At 41.3% G+C, this 19915-nt stretch overlaps 2 protein-coding genes across 2 annotated transcripts; both read right to left on the reverse strand.

Moving 5' to 3' along the window:
• Positions 1–354: 354 nt before the first annotated feature.
• LOC117857279 (exocyst complex component SEC15B) lies at positions 355–6083 on the reverse strand. The gene is made up of 2 exons (XM_034739862.2): positions 3548–6083; positions 355–633 (listed from the first exon to the last, which is right to left on the reverse strand). Exon 1 carries the CDS (start codon positions 6009–6011, stop codon positions 3570–3572), a length of 2442 nt encoding a protein of 813 aa, XP_034595753.1. The 5' UTR covers positions 6012–6083; the 3' UTR covers positions 355–633; positions 3548–3569.
• A 2576-nt stretch (positions 6084–8659) lies between these two features.
• On the reverse strand, positions 8660–15700 carry LOC117854613 (poly [ADP-ribose] polymerase 2). The gene is made up of 18 exons (XM_034736842.2): positions 15380–15700; positions 14798–15143; positions 14548–14675; positions 14165–14246; positions 13700–13932; positions 13498–13624; positions 13053–13108; positions 12433–12506; positions 12197–12243; positions 12020–12069; positions 11594–11656; positions 10875–10955; positions 10561–10671; positions 10405–10480; positions 9873–10015; positions 9573–9646; positions 9150–9255; positions 8660–9039 (listed from the first exon to the last, which is right to left on the reverse strand). Exons 1-18 carry the CDS (start codon positions 15461–15463, stop codon positions 8944–8946), a joined length of 1977 nt encoding a protein of 658 aa, XP_034592733.1. The 5' UTR covers positions 15464–15700; the 3' UTR covers positions 8660–8943.
• Between the last annotated feature and the right edge of the window lie 4215 nt (positions 15701–19915).

Here is a 19915-nt window from a genome sequence, read left to right on the forward strand (position 1 = left end):
AAATTCTCTCTAGAGAGGATCTAGCCCCTTTTATAAAAATATCATGCTTTTACAACATGAAAGATATAGGATATTTCTTTTGGGTGAAGTGTGAGTTAAAAGATGAAAGCTAGTAATGGAAACCCTAGTATGTGTTTTGGACATGGAAGTAAGGGGACAGCCTCAAGGGAGGATCATCCTGACTCAATGGAAGTAAGGGGACTGCAAAAGAAAACGCATATGCAGGCCGGCAACAAACAGTTGCACTCGCACAGAACGTAGGAACCATCAATCTGATCTGGTGAGGTTGCACAGAACTGGTACGCATGCTACTTGGCTGCATATTCTGACAAAGTGAGAATGACAAAGTGAGAATGAGACTGAACAGCAACATTTGATCTCAGTAATACAGTTGCTGAGCGCAATATTAACCATGCAAACTGATCACCTGTAAAGGTACAAACAAGGATCCTGTGCAGTTGCAGTAGCAACGGCAACTTGAGCAGTATTTGTATACCATAAAAAATCAACAGTCCAGATTTACATAGATCATGTAGTTCATTTGGTGTTTTGTATCTGAAAATCAACTAAGCAGATTATTGTGTGCTGTCCTTATGGTGCTCTTGTAGCAACTGCACCTGCCGATCCCTTTCCCTGAAAGAATGTAAGCCAACTGATCCCATAAATTTAAACTCTATGATACAGGAACTAGTATACAGTTAACCAATAATATATGGGGAAGTAGAGGTTTCCTCCTTGATGTTTGCGGGATGAGTTTAAAAGAACAAACAACCAGAGATCAGTAACTAATTGTGGGTTTGCACAAGATGACTATTTTTATCAGGTTCAAGCATAAAACAGTGTGGCAAATTTTGAAGAAGAAAAAATATTGACGAAAATCAACAATTCCTAATTACTTTAAAATCTACGAATCTTTGACACAACAATAAAAAGTGATTGATTGGCAAAGTAAATGGTACAGCTTTATCTTATCTGAAACAAATAAGCTGATCATCAGTTCATCACCCTTTCAACATGAATCAATGTGCACAGGGTTGAACATTTTTTATCCCACGACCATGGCTGAAATTATGCGTGTGGATGGAATGTTTTTGTGCAATGACAATACATAGTTGATAGTTTACCAAAAGATAATGCCAACTTGTACCTCCTACGTTCTCTTTACAAGCGATATGGTAATGCTTATGTGAAAGGTGTCGAAGAATTGGTAGCATAGCATTGCACAATAATTGCAAGATGAGTAGAGTTAAGGGAAGCCAAAACAGTAAAAAGGCAATTCAGAAGAACCACCACTGTCACTGTTATGGGGCACTAAACATATTCTGATGACTTAAATTAGTTACAAAGATAGGGTTTACATAAAACATGACTTTAGATCATGGCGTAACAACCAAGATCTAACCACTAGTTAGCAGTAATCACAAGAAAAGGTTATTTCAATCTAAACGCAAAACTTAAGCAGGCCAGATTAGAAGCGCGAGCCATGGACAGTTACATGTCAGCTCTTCCTCTTAGGCCATGGACTGTATTTAAACATCATGTCAACAACACCAAGTCAGCTGACCAGAAACAGTTCCAGAACTTCTCTATCCATGAACTTTGATCGTCAATATAGATTTTCCTTAATATACTATAGAACACTGGCTTGTAAGCTAGACAAAGTAGCCATACACAGATAGTAAAGAATGGAACAAAACTGTCTAAATATGTTAACCCAAAAAAAACTACCAAGATTTCATAATTAACCGTCTGGATTAGCCTTGCAAAGTATGCATCACATGGCTGTTGGCACTATTTAGGCGGTGCACACAAAGACACTGCTATAATATACTTTTGACACATGACACTGGGAAGCCATAAAGCACAGACACAAAATAAAGTAAAATGCCTCAAGCTTGGCCATACAACTTGTACTGCTAATCTGCTATGCATGGTTGGAAACCCCATAAATTATTTTAAAAAAGCATAAACAAACAAATCTAATGCAGAACTGTTCACCATACATATGCTATTTGTAAAAAATTGTTGGAACTTGAATTTTCAAATCTATATACAATTGTCAAGCTATTCCATGTATTCCATAATTATCATGCCAAGCTATCATTCTAAAAAACATCATCGAGTATCCACGTGTGTTAAGAAATCATATACCACATACCAATGTCATTAGTTAAATAACAATGTCAGGCACACTTGAATCCTAAGTGTTTGATAAAAATGCCAGGCACACTTGATCCTCAAGTGTTTAATTTAAAGCTATGCTTTATGTAGCATCATTCTACATAGAAGGGAATTGGATTGTGTATTCCCTATGGATCTGGTTTCACTAAAAATATATTTCTAAATTGGTAGGGAAAATAATCAAATATCAAAAGCTATGTATCTAGAAAAGCCAAAACGAATAGTAATTTGGGATGGAGGGAGTAGTCATCTACCCTGTTAGCCACCATTGAATTTAATACATCCAAACAGCAAGGTAAATTGGACTCCAAAGCCCCAAAATGCAACCAGAAAAAGGAAGATAATTAATGTGAGGTGCTGTAGTTTTCGACAACATACACATACCACTATTCTACTCAAGACAAAACAGACATTGTATTCCTTTGAATTAGGTTTCTACATTATCTTTCAGAATTTGTAAAGATAATCAACAATGAGCTAAAGACGTTGAACAGACATTAGTTTTGTTTCAACGTCAAAAAACAATGTCACTTGTACTGTTCCCTCTATCCAATAATTTGCCAATCAATCCTTCAACTTCTAATCAAGTAAAAGTAGTGTCATCTCAAAGCAGCAATGGAAATCTGTATCTCTAATAAAAAGATACTGAGCCTAGCACAGTCGGTGAGAGTTGTCTATGTACACCCCCACACCGAGGCCTCTGACTTGAATTTGGGTGCCCACATAGTTCCTCCTAGGTTGGTCAACTTTTTTTTGTCGCAGGGAGGGTGGGGGGTACCTTTTAATAAAATAAAACAGTTCATAACAACCTACGAGGAACTAGGTGTTATATTGAGAAAATACAGAGTCCAATTCGTGATGAGGACTCGAAACTTAGGCGGTCTAGGTGTACATCCACACCCCCAACCAACCTAATTCATAGCTACTTATGAAACAGTCACTTTCTGGCAGTATAGTTGCAAGGATCTGTTAATCTCTTGCCAAAGCCACTTCATACCATCCAAAAGTTAATATCAAGTTTTCTTGTTCGCAAAACTAAGGAACTGAAGGAGGAAATAAAGTATCCCTCTTCCAAATAAATAATATAAAATAGTGAGCTTCGCAAAAGCACAATCTCCTCATGGGTGCAAAAATACCCATTATAAACAATCAAACATAAAAAAATGGCATATGATATCTTGATCATATAGTAAATGAGTGAAAGAACCAACAGGAAGATATCCACACATATGAAAAATGGAATCTAACATCAGCAAAATTACAGCATAAGATTAACAATAATTGAAACAGGCATAATGCACACCAGATACAAACTATTTCATGGAAATATGAGGATGTGAGGATCCAGGTGCATGTATTATCTTACAGCAGGGAGGACACAAGCAGATCTAGCTGGCTTCTCTGAGCCTCTTGATCAGGGTATCCAGAGATTTCTTCTTTGGGTTCTGCCGGGCACCCCTTGTTCCAAATGTTGAGAAATAACTCTCTGAGGTATCCCTAAACTTCTCCGAGATGATTGCAACCTTTCTATAATCTAGCTTGTTGTAGCTCTTTTCACGGATCACTGGATTTAGGAATGTCTCTGGGCTATTGCTCATAAGAAGATTCACCAGCTGTCTTGCCTCCACTAGTGCAGCCTTCATTTCATTTTTCACGGACTCTTGATCAGAGTCCGCGAAAAGGCTGGACATGCCGTCTGCAAATGCCTCAAACATTTTGAGATCAGTATCTATACCAGTAACTGCATTAGCATTGAACCGCTTTACTGAATCATTCAAGAAGAGCTCGACAATCCTCTCAGAGACGTGGGCAAGCACTGCCACAAGCACACGGCGGAGCACAGGAAGAGGGAGGATCTGCTGCGCAGTTGACGTGAGCGTCTCGAGGTAGATGATGACCTCATTCGCATACTCATTGCCACCAGGAGGAGGGTCATCAGCCATCCAGTTGACACCATCAGATTGCCGCATGAACTCATCAGCCTTGGCACGTAGTAACCGCAGCAGGAGTGCCTCTGCAGCATCACGTGACCTGCGAAGTGGGAAGTCACGCCGACCACGCTCCACAGCGCGCAACGGCACACCACACAGTTGAGCAGCATGGCGTGTGAAAAACTCACATGCCCGCTCCATGACTGTCATGTTAGCAGCAACCTGCATTGCCTGGGACACACTTAGACCACTGCCTGAATCCACAAGCTTCTGAATTGAGGCATCCACCACCTCAGAGAGGATCCGACCAAGGTACTTTTTCACTGCTGCATAGGTGTCCCCACCACCACCATGTGCCATGAAGCTCACAGAATCTTCAATGAATGAACGAACAATGCGGCAAATGTCTGGAACGGTGCATGAGAATGGTGCAACGTATGGGAAAGCTGGTGTGATGTCTGAGCTCTGAATCCCAAATGCAAGCACATTCATTGAGTACTCATACTCCTTCCTCATGAGCATCTGATCAAACTTATCAGCAGCCAGTGCCTCTGCCACCTGCCTACGGCAATCTGCAAGTAGCAAATCATGGTACTTGTCTCTGTGCTTAGCCAGAACATCGAGCAGCATCCCTACCGGATAACCATACCGCCGCATTGTGGCAGAAAGCAAAGCAGCATAATCAGTGATGAGAAGCAAGTGGTTTGCTGTCTGCATCCGGGAGAAGTTGTCCTCCATAACAGAGACCATCTTACCCACAGCGGCATCCCAGAGTGCATCTACATCTGGCCGAGATGTGAGCCCACCCCCTGTTCTAAACACCCGATCCTCAACAATAAAGAACCCAGCAATCTGCGAGAAGAACACCTGGTGGGACTCAAGGAATGGCGTTGCCGCAATGACATCAAAGTCCGATGTTAACTGCAGCTTCCTGTTCTCCAGGTAGTACTTCTTGAACCGCTCACCCAGCGCCAGCGTCTGGTGTATATGCATCGCTCGATAGAGCGGGGTAAGGTCAAACGAGGCTGCGGCAGCACCATCCGCCGCGTCAGCTGTTGCTGCAGCTGCAGCGAAATCATCGAGATCACCAACTCCATCATCATCCAGGGTGATGCACTCCTCCAGCGGGCGGTGCTTGGAGCGGAGCTCCTCCTGGCGCTGCCTGGCGGCAGCCGAGCGGCCAATGGCCACCTGGCCGAGGTGCCTCGACGCGGCACGGATGCTGACCATCCAGTCGGAGAACTCCCTGGAGATCTCGCGCTCGGCATGGGCGCGCACCGCAGGGACGACGCTGAGCAGCATGCGACGGAGCGTGGGGAGCGGCAGCGGCTCGGGCCCCGAGGCGAGATCACGGTCGATGGCGTCGACGGCGCGCAGGGCGAGGTAGAGCCCGTGGTTGCCGGCCTGGAGGTGCGCATTGGCGCGCGCCGCGAGCGCGAGCAGCCGTACGCAGCGGCGGGAGGAGGCGAGCGCGGAGGAGAGGTTCCCCGCGAGCGAGCGCGCGGCGAGGAAGGACTCGAGCGAGGCGAGCAGCGGGGCCGCCGAGGAGAGGAGCGCGGAGTGGGACGCGGAGAGGGAGCCCTTGAGCGCGTCGGCGTCGGCGAGGAGGGAGCGGAGGTCGTCGACGGCGCGGATGAAGTCGTGGAAGTGGGCGCGGCAGAGCTCCTCGATCTCGGCCTCCCGGTCCCGCGCCGCGGCGCGGAGCGAGGCGAGCAGCGGCTCGGGGCGGCCGCACGCGAACGCCCGGCGCACGAAGGGGCCCAGGTCCTCCCCGGCCGCGATGGCGGCGGAGAGCTGCGCGAGGTCCGCCTCGGACTGCGCGGAGGCGGACGAGCCGTGTCCGCCCCCCGCAGCACCGGCCGCCGACGGCGGCGCGTCGCCGGGGAGCTTGCGCCGCATCGAGATCTGATGGAGGCAGAGGGAGGGTAAGCAGATGAGTTGGGGGCAGCTCAGCAGTTGCCGAGTTTGTGCAGAGAGGAAAAAAAAAATGCTTGGAGACTAATCGACGAAACGGAACAGGAGGGGGATGGTCGGAGAAGGTGGGGGTTGGGTGGCTGGAAGTGGGTCCATGACGGGAACGCCCAATGGGGCCCGCATGTCGGTGAGTGTTAAAAGAAAATTGCTTGCGTGGTGGTGACGGGACGGAGGAAGCGGAGGTGACGGCATATGATTGTGTATGAACGATGAGTCGATGAACGCGGACGGTGTGGGACTGGTGGGTGGCAACCGGTAAGACGGGAGGTGGGATGGGTGACTGCAGGTGGGGCCAAGGGAAGGGGATGTTGGTGGGTACGGCACTGGACAGCTGGTCCATGTTGTCAGAGAGAGATGCGGGTCTGTTGTCTGCTGGTCAAAGGAGGTTGCAGACAATTGGAGTGAACGGTGACTGTAGATTTTTCTTAGTCCTTGAATAACTCGGTTATGTAACTATAGAAGTAATCGAAGTCGTTGTTTGATAGCGGTTTCTACCTATATTGCTATCCAATTAGCAAACACAAGAGGACCACGTGCGCACAGCATTCACAACAGTGATTTAGAGGGTATTGGGTTACAGGGCTAAACTTTAGTCCTATCGCATCGGAGATTTAGATACTAATTAGGAGTATTAAATATAGTCTAATTACAAAACTAATTACATAGATGGAGATTAATTCGTGAGATGAATCTATTAAATCTAATTAGTTCATGATTTGAAATGTGGTGCTACAGTAACTATTTGCTAATGATGGATTAATTAGGCTTAATAGATTCGTCTCGCGAATTAGCTTAGGGATTCTGCAATTAGTTTTATGATTAACTTCTATTTAATTCTCCTAATTAACATCCGAACATGTGACAGTGCTAAACTTTAACACTAACCCCTGGAATCATAGAGCCCGAGGGTTTGGTCGTTATCTGTCGTGTCATTGCGAGGGAGCGAGGGTGCATTTGGACCGTTAGCCGGATTGAGCTGTCGTTTGCTCGAAATGGCCAGACTAGCTCGGACGAGCAAAGCCGCACTTGCTCCTACGCAGCAATGGATATCATTTGTCATGTTTTGTAATTGAAAGAATAATAAACTGGAGAAAGTAATCAATATATATTTCATCCTTTTTCTTCCCTGTCTAATGTGTTCCCAGATCTATGGGCTATGGCCACATGGCTCAAGGCCGTTGAGGCAACTTTTAGCATGCCTTCAATTAATAAAATATAAGGATGTTTTAATGCTGAGACACGCAAAACTTATTCTTTCCTACTTAATTTGTCCTAATAGAAATCCTTATATTTTGGGACGGACGTAGTTAAGCGTAGCAGGCTTTTTAAATATGAACCCACTAGAAACAAACACAGGGAATTCTAAATATCACCAAACTAATCTACTACTCTAACTACTCCCTTCATTCTAAATATGAACCTAGAAAAGCTAAAACAACCTACAATTTGGAACGGAAAGAGTAGATAAAGAATCAACAGCGAAGCAAAAGATTCTGTGCACGGTAGGTTGGTAGGTTGCATCCGTTAGCAACCGTGCTAAGGAAGACTCTTCCATGCTCGAATTCAATCAGGTGTTGTGTATCCAGCTAGTGGACTTTGGATTCCGGAATGGGTTGTTACCTTATGCTTTTGAGGGTGTGTTTGGTTAGAGTGTAAGCTGTGGAAAAGCTGCTGTGGGCTATGAGCTGTGAAAAAGCTAAAAGCTGTTTAGTTGAAATAACTGTGAAACGGTAAGAAATATCTGCAATACCTTTGAAGGCCTGAGAGGCTGTTGATATGCAAATTGATCGTAAAACACTTATTCGCATGTAAATGACAATTTTAGAAAGGAAAAATTAAGTTTTAGAAAAAATTGTATCTACCATTAACATATGGTCCGATATTTGGATGGCTTAATTATTCGGCTAAAATACCCCTACTCAAAACCGGAAGAAAAGTCATGCCTGCATTTTGTTAGCAACGCCTGAAGCTTTGAACAGACTCCCAAATCAGAATATACAGTCGTCTACTCTCTACTTCAAAATCCAAAAATTACCGCGCATCTCAGCCTTCCATCCTCATCCAAAGTGACAGCCGAACAAGATTATGGTTCAAAGAAAAAATGTGAAAGAAAACAGAAAGAAAAAGGAAGAATCAGGAAGCATCGAACCACTCAAAGAAGGCATCAATCTATTGCTTGAAATCGTGGGAACATACGTCGATGGCAGCCCGCATCGAGCGCACATAACCAGTGGGCAGCCTGCATCGAACGCACATAACCAGTGGTTAAGTGTATAATTTTGAGGAAAAACTACCATTCACAGCTAGTAGAAGCAGATCGAGAACTGCTGCGAGAAATGAACTAAACAAAAGCTACTTTTGTTATAAAACCTCGTATACAGCCCACCCACCCATTTAATTGGCTTTTGACTTTTTTAAGGTAGCAAAAGCAGTTTTGAAAGTCAAACCAAAGAATCCTGATTCTCTTCCAATCCACATGGACTGAAGTGAAATTTTCCCCTATTCTTTGGTTCCCAAACGAGGCCTTAAAGGGCCATCACATAGCTGGAACAGATTTACATATGCAGGATATGTTGAAAAATGTGACCATTGGTTCATCGGGATAGTGGTTCTGAAGCACCTTAAGGCTATATGCATCATCAGATTCAAGCACATGAAACTGTTTTTTTTTAACTTAAGCACATTAAATAAGCCAATAAACAGAAGATATAACTACATGGACGATGCACTGTGATGGTTCATATGTACAGTTGTACACTCAGCATCAGCCATCAAAAGGCTGGAAGCCTGGAACCACAACAAAAGAATATATGTTCTGCTAGTGGATCCTCGCAGTCTTCAAGCTTGCAAACAGCATCTACCGCCTCTTGAAGTTGAAGGAGACATGAAGGACATACCGCATTCTTATCTGATCTACATTGTACACTATGTATTCGTTGTACAGCAGGCTACCCTGCAACCAGGCAACAGTGTTTAACAGGTAAGCAAAGTCTTTCAGCAGCATATGGGATTTGCATTTAAAAACAATGCAGTTGTGGAAGTTCAGCGCATAAACCCACATACCCTTTTGGAAGGTTCCTGTTTAGGTTTCCCAAGGGGAACAACCACACCATCATTTGTGGTCTTAGACTCTGATAAGTCAGGTGCTGTTTGACCAACTCCTTTCGTGCTGCACCAGAATAATTGCTACCAGATGATTATTTATACTTTTGAACGTGCATGCAATTAATCAGTAAAGGATATAAAAACGATGCTGCTATCTTGTTTTAGCATGTCATGCAGTATGTCACAAGGGTATTGAGAGCCCTTCATGTGATTTTAGTTGACATCAGAGTTGTGCACTTAAACAGAGTAACCAAATTCTTTTATAATCTTGCGCCATTATATGTACTGGTTTAACATCAGGAATTGGCCATAAGGAATACCTAAAGGAAGGTTTACGGGAAAATAGTGTTATCATTAAAAGGTATTACATCAGTAGCTGACCTTAGTTTTCCCTTGGGCAAGTTATTAGCATCGTAATCTGCATTTAGCAGCTCATTCATATCACCCAATGCAACCTGCCAAATTGAAGTCAAATTAAATAGGCATTATCAAGAAAACTAAACTTAGGATGTAACTTCAATGATATCATTAATAATTTGCACGACTCTTGGTGATCACAATGACGCATGTATATGACAAAGTAGTGTAACAAACAGACAAATAGCACACAATCTGAGGCAGATAAAAACATTCATGAGTATATGAACTTTAACTCAGAGGTAACTATGACAATGAACAGACCTCACATAGAAGCAGTACTCCAGATCTAGATGCTTCAGAAGCATAGCAATAGTTTGCACTCTTCGAAAACATATCAGCAAAGTAAACACCCTTGCCAAACATGTAACCAGTTACAGGTGCTTCCGGAGGAGCAATTCGCAAACCTGGGGGGCAACAATAATACTCAGCATTCATCTATCTGATTGCCAACTTTTGAAGAGTGTAAGGTGGCACAAACTGAATTTGGCTTTTCCAAAGGAATGAATTACATTGTCAGCTCAATGCACTAACACACAAAAAAAATGGACATAGCAAGTTTACATTGTGCAGTAAAGCTTCAGACCAACATGCCATGAAAACGAAGCATTAAATCCATGCTAATAAAAATATATTGATATTTCTGTGAATGCATAAAACCCATATACTGATATGACAAGAGAAAAATGAGTAAATCACAGGCAATAACTCATGAACCTAGAAAGCTGAGTGAAGCCATCTTCAATAAGTATAGATAGAAGTGGCAACAAAAAAAATTGCAGATAACACGAATTACCCTGAGAAAGGATCCCAGCCCAGTTGCTCAACCGAGAACCATGCCACAGAAGCATCCTATTTCCTGTACTAGCAAACTGCATGAATACTTTGAAAATTAGTCATTTGACAATACTGTCCTTTTTGGTTATGTAAATATGATTAGAAAGATCCTCACCTTCTGAAACCGCTCTGTTTCACCATGCCTGAACACCTTAAATATTTGCACTATGTCCACAGTATAACCCGAGTGTGTTTTGCCATGGGTATTCATCAAATATGTTTTTATCTGGATAGTGGATATTCAGTAAAGATAGTGTATAACAAGCATAAAACATTCCACCGTTCCAGGTCCATTGTGCTCATAGAAAACTGACAGTTGTTTATTTAAGGTTGAAATGTGTAAAGTAATCCTTTGCTAAATGTTACAAAAGAGAATTGCAAAGTACTATTTTCATAAATGGAGCTAAAGACTGCAAGTAGTTTAATTACCATGGAGTATTCTTCTGAATTGGCTTCAAGAGGTGTGAAGTCACAATGAAGTTGCTTGTATCGAGCATATAGTGGATCATCCTACATATCAAAGCATATTATGGTTATGCTCCAACATGTGCAAGTATAGCAACCACAACAAAAAAATTTACTTAAATAATTTCAAATTATGCCGCTTACTATAGCAACAAGTAAAATTTCATATTTGCAATCAGAGTAAAATTCACAACTCTACAGAAACTTTGGCATAACTCTCAGAACACAACATATTTCGGTTTGAGTCCACAACTATATGTACTATGGCTAAATGATTCAACAATTCCCATCTGCTGATTACTGTTAATTGTGAGGGAATCTGATGGGTGGAAGGCTGGAAGATAATATGTGGATTTTTCGAGTTCTAAAGCATATAGTTTTGTGGTAGTTTAACAAAACATGTACATATTGCTAAATTTACTAACCAATAATCAAATTAAAGAAAAAATAACTATTTAGTTAGAATATGATATATTATAAAAGTAAGCAAATTAGCATTTAATAAGAAAGAGATGATGGGGTCTCAGGGGTTAAATGGTCTTTTCAGATGTCCATCATGGCCAGGCATGGCATAAGTGATTCAATTTAAAGGCAATGGGACTTAAGAGATGTCAAATATGTACACATCGGCCATTGGAGCAATGTCATATAAAGAATTTTGACCCATTAGCGAAATGACATACCTGGTCACTTGAATCATCCTCCAGAAGCTTGGTTGCAATCTCAATTTCACCAAGGGCTTCAACCTTAAAAAAGTGTAAGATAACAATGTGAGCGGATTCCATGCAAACATGGATCATAGGAAAGAATAGTCCAGGTAAGATAAAATTGAATGATGGAATATTAAAGTTTACTTCATTCAGCCATTGTGGTTGAACTTTGATAAGAATGGCAGGTAGGTTTCATCATTGCACATATTAGAGGAGATTAACATAAGTCTTAACATAGGAATTAGGATATCAATACTCCAATAAACCAATTGAGTCTCTTGGTCTATCTTTAAAAGAATCACTGTTTCTTACTGAAACATAAGAATTGAAAATAAATCTAAAAAAAGAGGATTGAAAATAGTATCATGTTAGAAAAAGTTAAAGACAGTAGTTTATTACCATTTCCAGCTTAGCTTTTAGTTTCTGAGGAGTGTCGATAATAAATTCACCTGGCAAATGCTATTTGTTTGAAGGTCAAGTGCTCCTCAATTAAAAGAAAGCCCAACATGGTGCTGGACGAGTGGATGTACTATATTATTATGTAAAGGTCAGTAAGCTATAAAGTTTGAAACTTACGCATCTTTCTGAAACCAAAGTCATGAGGAATCACGGTGTAGAATTCCCTGCGACCAAAGGCAACATAAGGAAATTTCAGTAAGCTTGCATTAGTAACTTGGGATTAAAATAATAAAATGTATGGTCAAAACATATTGAATACATTCAAATGCAGTAGAATGTCAAAACCTGGCATCAGATTAACCCTATGCTATACATGCTGTCAAATAAAAAGAAACTTATAGGCTTACGCTTACCCAGTCAATTGCTCAAGTTGTCTCCTATCTGCCTTTGAAATAACATTGGATATCCTTTTCAGAACATCATAACCCTGTGGAAAGCTAGAAAATGTTACCATCAAAACAGAGGGGGAGGGAAAAGAACAAGCATGGGATAAATTTTTCATGTCTCCCGTATGCGATGGTATAAGCCTACAGTTCACAGAACTTTTGCAATCTATGGTCTATTTAAGTTATTTACCTATAAGTTTGTAAAAATGTAACCTTATGTTATATTCCGCGTTTTGGACATCAACAGTCTCCAAAACAAAACTTTGACTTGTACTTTTTGGAAAAAAAATGCTTATAAAACATTGCAAGATATACTTTTATGAAGCCACATTTCAAGACAAATCTAGCCATATCATTTTCAAATATCAAAACTCAACACATAAAAGTAATATGCAACAAAAGTTTGGAATGGTTGATTGAAGGCAACTCCAAAGTTTCACTTATTTGTGACTGGAGGGAGTACTTTTTCACTTAATTTATTAGATAGTTCAGTGAAAGTCATATGCCAACTGTTGTTCAGCTTGCAACATTATGTCCACAATGAATTGATAATGCAATTCCCAAATAAAAACTTAAACACAACTCACCTTAAGTATTGTAGATTTGCTTAGCTTTCCAAGGGGAAGTTTATCAGCATTATAACCTAATTGATTAGGCAAAATGAATCAGTGAATGCTAATGCTACATGAAATAGCAACATGAATATACTTTTCAAGTTTCAACATAAAGAAATGCAAACTGTCGACAAAGATAGTACAATTCCCACTGTTTGACCAATGGCAAATAAATTTTACTCCCGTGTTTTAATCTCAGTTTTACATTTTCCCCTTTTGAAACTATAGGTATCACAGTTATAATTCCCTCATTATAGGATCTAACATGTACTAAACTAACCATAGCCACAGAATTCGGGGACACCCCCAGGATGCTGTCCCAAATCAAGGGTCATGGATGACAATTTCACAGATCATCGATTTTTTTTGTAACAATGTCCATCATCATATAAATACAGCTAACAACAAAGCAACTTACCTATTTCCACCATTTGCTGCTTCATCATGCTAATATTGCATATCAGGGATATGAATTGTGCAATCCGAGTTTCAAGTTTTGTCTCTTTTATCTGATCAGTAATGGAATCTTTCTTCTCAGTCTTATTCTGGGCCAAATAAGAAAAAAGGATTAAACCCAAGACAGACATTAAAAAGCAAATCATTTGCTGAGTAAAACTTACTGTTTCCTTATCAGTTTCGCCATAGTCCATTTCAAGCCAAGTGTATTTCTTTGCATAACATTTGAAGTTCTTGCGGTCGGACCAAAGGTTGTTAGTTTTGTCCTGAAACTTCCCCTCAAATTCATATATTGCCTGGTCTCGTGTTGAAAAAGGACCATGTACTTTATCTTGACCTCGTGCCCCTACTCTCCCCCATCTATTGTAAACCATGAAGCTTCCACCACCATCAGATTCTACGATTGAGTGGCACCAGTTAACACTAATCTAATACAAGCCATCATTCATACTTTCATAGATAAAAGAATTAACATCAGTAAAAGTTGTACTGAAGAAATTAAGAGCTGAAAGGGAAGTTCCAAAATTTCTAGAAAGCATAATATTTTCATGGATCAATCACTCGGTGCGATTTCAAATAAACTGAAGAGGCATTCCACGTTTGCACAAATAGTGATTTGTAGGACAAACCTAAAACTTGGATGATATAGAACTTATTGTTGTTGTTTCCAACATTAGTCTGGTTCAAGGTGGCATCATAGATATCATCACCCTGTAGAAAAACATGCCAAATAGAAATATAAGAAAATAATTATTGAAGCAAAAAAAATCCAATTCATTGCAGATCAGTTTCAAAGTATTTAATGACTTGCAACTTGCAAGAATACATGGCTTGGCATAAGTAATACAAATGCAAATTACATACTTCATTCTGGAGATCTGGTATTTGCTTTAAATTCAACTAATTTGCATACCGGGTAGAAACTGAATAAACCATGCCCTCAAGAAAAAGTAACTGAATAAACCATGGAAACTGAAACGTACACACACAAGGTAAAAGGTAAACAACATACCACTTGCAAGACATGATAGTTCACTTTTATGTGATCAGGAATGTGCTGATCCAGCACTGCAGCACCCTTCTTCGTGGCTGTAACCATCTTCTCCTTTTTCACCTCCTCCTCAACCTTCTCAACACCACCTGCAGCAAACAATTACAGAAACAAACTATACCCCTCTCTTTAATGAATGGACCAACTTCCTGCCATGTGCCATCGATTTGAAATTAAAGTTATAAAAACAAAAAAAAATAGATCAAAAGACCTTTTGGAGCCCTCTTCTCGTCCTGAACACCATCTGTGGCATTAGCAGGGGCTGACAGCAACCTCTCGATAACATCCTTCTTGTTCCCATTTGCTGCCAGTCCCCGTGACTTGGCCAATCCTTGCAACTCGCGGTAGCTCATGCCCTCTAGCTTTGCCACCTCCAAAGAGGCGTCGCCGCTCCCCTCTTCCTCTCCATTTCTGGACCTTTTCCTTTTCTTGTTGTCCCCGCCGTTCCCTTTGCCATCCACGACCATACCATCTGCGGCTATCCCATCCCCATCTGCTGCCGCAGCAGCAAGCGCGGCCTTCTCCTCCTTGCGGATTGCGGCGTCCAGCCTCCGCACCTGATGGAAAAGGCATCGGGGGCACTGGAGTCACAAATACTATCTCGAGCGCATCCATACGCTCACGCAGTAGCAACCTAGCACAAGCATAGCACGTGTGCGCAACCGCACGAGTACATGGTGCGTGCGCTCATTCGCCCGGCTGGAGTGCGCGCGCGGCAGCAAAAATCGAGCGCGAGTCGCAGCGGATTGCGGGGGCGGCGTGCCACGAATTGGGGAGAGGCGGGAAGACTCACGAGGGCTGGCTTGTTGCCGGAGTCGTCGAGGCCGCGGCGCTGCAGCTCGGCGCGGAGCTCCTCCACCCGTAGCCTCGCCGACATTTCCTCCTCGGCTCCTGGGTTCCCGAAGAAGGTTCGACCCCCCGGGCGGGGGCGGGGGCGGGGGCGGCGGTCGGGTGGGACTGGTGGGAGGGGAATGGCGGGCGGAGGGGGAGAGGAGTTGGAGTTTTTGGCTCGCTCTCGATGGGTTTTGGGGGCGGGTCGCCGGGGGTTTTGGTGGCGGGTTTCCTTCGGTGAGAAGAAGGGGACGGGAGTCGTGCTGGGGAAGGAGGTGGGCGGCGAAAGGAGTCGTGGGGGAACGGCCAAAATGTTGGGGAGACGAGCGGGAAAATGAAAGTAATTGTGGGAGGTTTTTTTTCCTCAAAGTAGTATAGCCTTGTTTAGTTGCCCAACTTTATGCAACCAAAATTACTGTAGTGCAACTGTAGCATTTCGTTTGTATTTATAAATTATTATTCAAATATTGACTAATTAGGCTCAAAAGATTCGTCTCGCAAAGTACAACAAAACTGTGCAATTAGTTTTTGATTTCGTCTACATTCAGTACTCCATGCATATACCACAAGTTTGATATGATGGGAAATCTTCTTTTTCATAGTACCAAAGTTGGAATTTGGGGAACTAAACAGGACCATAATCCTCTTTCCCTTGCTGCACTCCAAGTAGGATTCGAAAAAAAAGGAAGAACCATTTGGATCAGCTCCAGGCACTTCACATTCAGACATTCAATATTCATCATACTTTTTCCTAAACGCGAGGTGAGTATCATATAAAGGGTGTTTTTAGTTTCCCATATGGAAAGTGTGACAATACCACGTAAAGTGACGGCCTGTGTTGGTTGGACCTGAATCGATAATTGGTCAGTTATTTTGAAGCTAGATTGGGTTAGACCTATAATATTTTTCGGCCTGTTCGTTTCAGCTTATTCAACCGGCTTATCAGCCACCAAACAGTATTTTCCTCTCACAACAAATCAGCCGTTTCAGCTTTTCAGCCGGCTTATAAGCTGAAGCGAACAGGCCTTATATGTTTTCTTGAGTTTCCGAATCAAAGTTGTGGTTCAAATTCGCTCCACCCTGCAGGTAATACAATGGCGCGAGAATCTTAGGAGGGGGGTGTTTGTTTGTTTATTCCCTCCTAAAATTCTTGTCACATCGAATGTTCCTAATACTAATTAGGAGTATTAAACATAGACTAATTACAAAATTAATTGCACAGATGAAGACTAATTTGCGAGACGAATTTATTAAATCTTATTGGTTCATGATTTGACAATATGATGCTATAGTAATATGTGCTAATGATGGATTAATTAGGTTCAATAGATTCGTCTCGTGAATTAGCCTCCTTCTGTGTAATGAGTTTTATAATTATCTCATATTTAGTCCTCCTAATTAACCTCTGAATATTTGATGTGACATGAATTTTAGTCCAGACTAAAGATCCAAACACCCCTTAGCCTAACTCATCAAAATGACCTACCGAGTTGAGTAGCCCGCTATCAGGTTTACTCCTGAATATGAATATAGAGTGGATCATTGTCTAATATACGGAGCAATTTAAAATTAAATTATAGATAAGTAACATTCTTTAGCATAATTAATTGTACCTACTAATTAGCAACCTCAAATCATGATCTTCATGGAGATAGTTGTAATAGATATACCATTTTCTTAGTTACGAGCTTCGAGTGAGAGGAAACGGAACAACAAAATATCAAACATTTTAATAACATGACCACCAAGAACCGCTTTTTATACAAGAACTACTCGTCGCTTGCAATGTTTGTTTTTATTGAAAACACCTAATTTCGAATCCGACCACTACCAACTGAAAGTGATCAATATATTTGGTAAACCTAAATATTTTCATTCCCAATTATCCATGACAGCCACATATGATAGGGATGAAAATGATCGGGAATAGTTAGAAATTTGTTTTCATATCTACATTTCTTTTCAAAAGCAAAGTCAAACATGATGTTGCTAGAAACAAATACAGCATCGATATCATACAGAGATCAAGAAAAAACTATCCTACAAAAAAACATTCAATATCAATCGAAAATTAGTAAATTTAAGCCAGAACATCGAAGTGCAACATAATACATACTTAGAAACAACCAATCAAGTGATCTACATTTTATAAGTTACATATTTCAGAGTCCCTCCATCGATCAATGTATGGTGTATTTTAGAACCTGAAAGATTACAAAAACTACATTTTGACCATTAATTTAACCCACATGGTATTGTCAATTGCAACATTGGTGTAAAAGTATTTAGTATTCCAATTATTAGTTTTTATATAACTTTTGTGAACTTAAGGTGCATATATATAATTAACTGATTGTTTGTGAATATTTGTAAGTTTGACCTCCTTTTTAAAATAAAACGCACATTGCGAAGATGGATAGATGGGGTTACACTCGTAGGACAAATTCAGAGCGTCGTGTCTAGGTTAGCCCCTTTTCCTCTTGCACGTGGTTAGGTAATTTATTAATTATTTACTAAATACAAAAAATTCTAGTGGTTAGAGCTCCTGAGCAGCACCCAACAGATTCCGATTTAACTTCCTGTGGGAACAAATTTGGATTAAAAAATATAAAAAAATAGGTAGACCTTCCCCAACTAACTTCGGGCAAAAAAAACATGAATAACAACATTAGTAGCACAGATTTGTATGGGACCTTCCACTTTTATTTCCATCTCCAGCAAAAAGGGCCTCTCACTATTCCCAATTTTTGCAAGCTCCAATTCTTGGTTGAACTCAATGACAAAAGAAAGTTCGTGCACACCACAAGACACCAGAGTTTTCACGTACAGTTAGTTGCTTCAAGTCAACCCCCGATGAGAGCAGACGTCGAACCTTCGATGTCGTGCCAGCTGCTCCGCCTGAGGGGCGTGTTTACGTACATGAGCGGTGGGCGCGCACGAGCCGTGCTGCTTGTTCAACTGCCCGCACGGCCACACGGCAGCAGCCAGCAGTATGGGACTGTTCGCTTCAGCTTATAAGCCGGCTGAAAAGCTGAAACGGCTGATTTGTTGTGAGAGGAAAATACTGTTTGGTGGCTGATAAGCCAGCTGAATAAGCTGAAGCAACGATCCAATGGGCCGTGCGGCCGTGCCAGCCTGCAATCTCAGGATAGCAATCAGACACCAGCAGGACGAGTACAGAAAATTCAGTGGACTGAAGTTTAACGGTGATTGAGCAGGATTTGCCACAAATCAAAACTAAAGGGGTGTTTGATTTTTAGTCCGGACTAAAATTTATTTCCCATATTCAAAGGCTAATTAGGAAGATTAAACATGAGCTAATTATAAAACTAATTACAAGACGGAGGCTAATTCCCGAGACGAATCTATTTAGCCTAATTAATCCATCATTAGCACATGTTTAATGTAGCATCACATTGTCAAATGATGGACTAATTAGGCTTAATAGATTCATCTCGCAACTTAACCTCCATTTGTGCAATTGATTTTGTAATTAGTCCATGTTTAATACTCCTAACTAGTATCTAAACATTTGATGTGACAGGAATCTTAGGAGGTTCTAAAGAACCAAACACCCTCTAAAAGATGGCATCAGTGACAGAGGGCACACGACACAAAAGTTAGGAGGATCAGTGCAACCCCTCCTGTTTCTTCAAACAAATCTCAGTGTAAAGATGTTACCTAGGATCCGGATCCTCTGCCCTAATGACTCTTAACAGGAACTGAAGACATGACTACATGGAAGATCAAGGGGGTATTTGGATACGAGGTGTTAAACTTTAACAGTGTCACATCGGATGTTCTATAAAACTAATTGCAGAACCCTGTGCTAATTCGCGAGACGAATCTATTAAGCCTAATTAATCCATCAGTAGCAAATGGTTACTGTAGCACCACATAGTCAAATCATGGACTAATTAGGCTTAATAGATTCGTCTCACGAATTACACTCCATCTGTTCAATTAGTTTTGTAATTAGCCTATATTTAATACTCCTAATTAGCATCCAAACATCTGATGTGACGGGTGTTAAATTTTAACACCCTGTTACCAAACAGCCCCGAAGAGGCTGGAGCACTGGAAACCTGGAACCACATCAAAATGTCTGAGGCTACACTGTTGGAGAACCGACCTTTTGTACCGGTTAGTGACCCCACTTAGTACCGGACGTCTGACTGGTACCGCTTGTTCGGTACTAAATGCCACGCCATTTAGTACTGGTCGGTAGTACCAACCGGTACTAAACTGCGAGACACGTCGCGCTGTTGCGGATGAAAGTTTAGTACCTGTTGGTTTTACCAACCGGTACTAAATGGTTATTTTTTCCTTTTATTTTAATTCGTGGGTTGGTTAGTATTCGTATTAGTGTAGTATATCCATTTGCGTGTAGTAGTAATATTATGCTAATATATATATATATATATATATATATATATATATTGATCTAGAATATAGTAAAGTTTACATACATTATATTTACATAATTTATATACACTTC

Source organism: Setaria viridis, chromosome 5, assembly GCF_005286985.2.
Source record: "Setaria viridis chromosome 5, Setaria_viridis_v4.0, whole genome shotgun sequence".
NCBI lineage: Eukaryota > Viridiplantae > Streptophyta > Magnoliopsida > Poales > Poaceae > Setaria > Setaria viridis.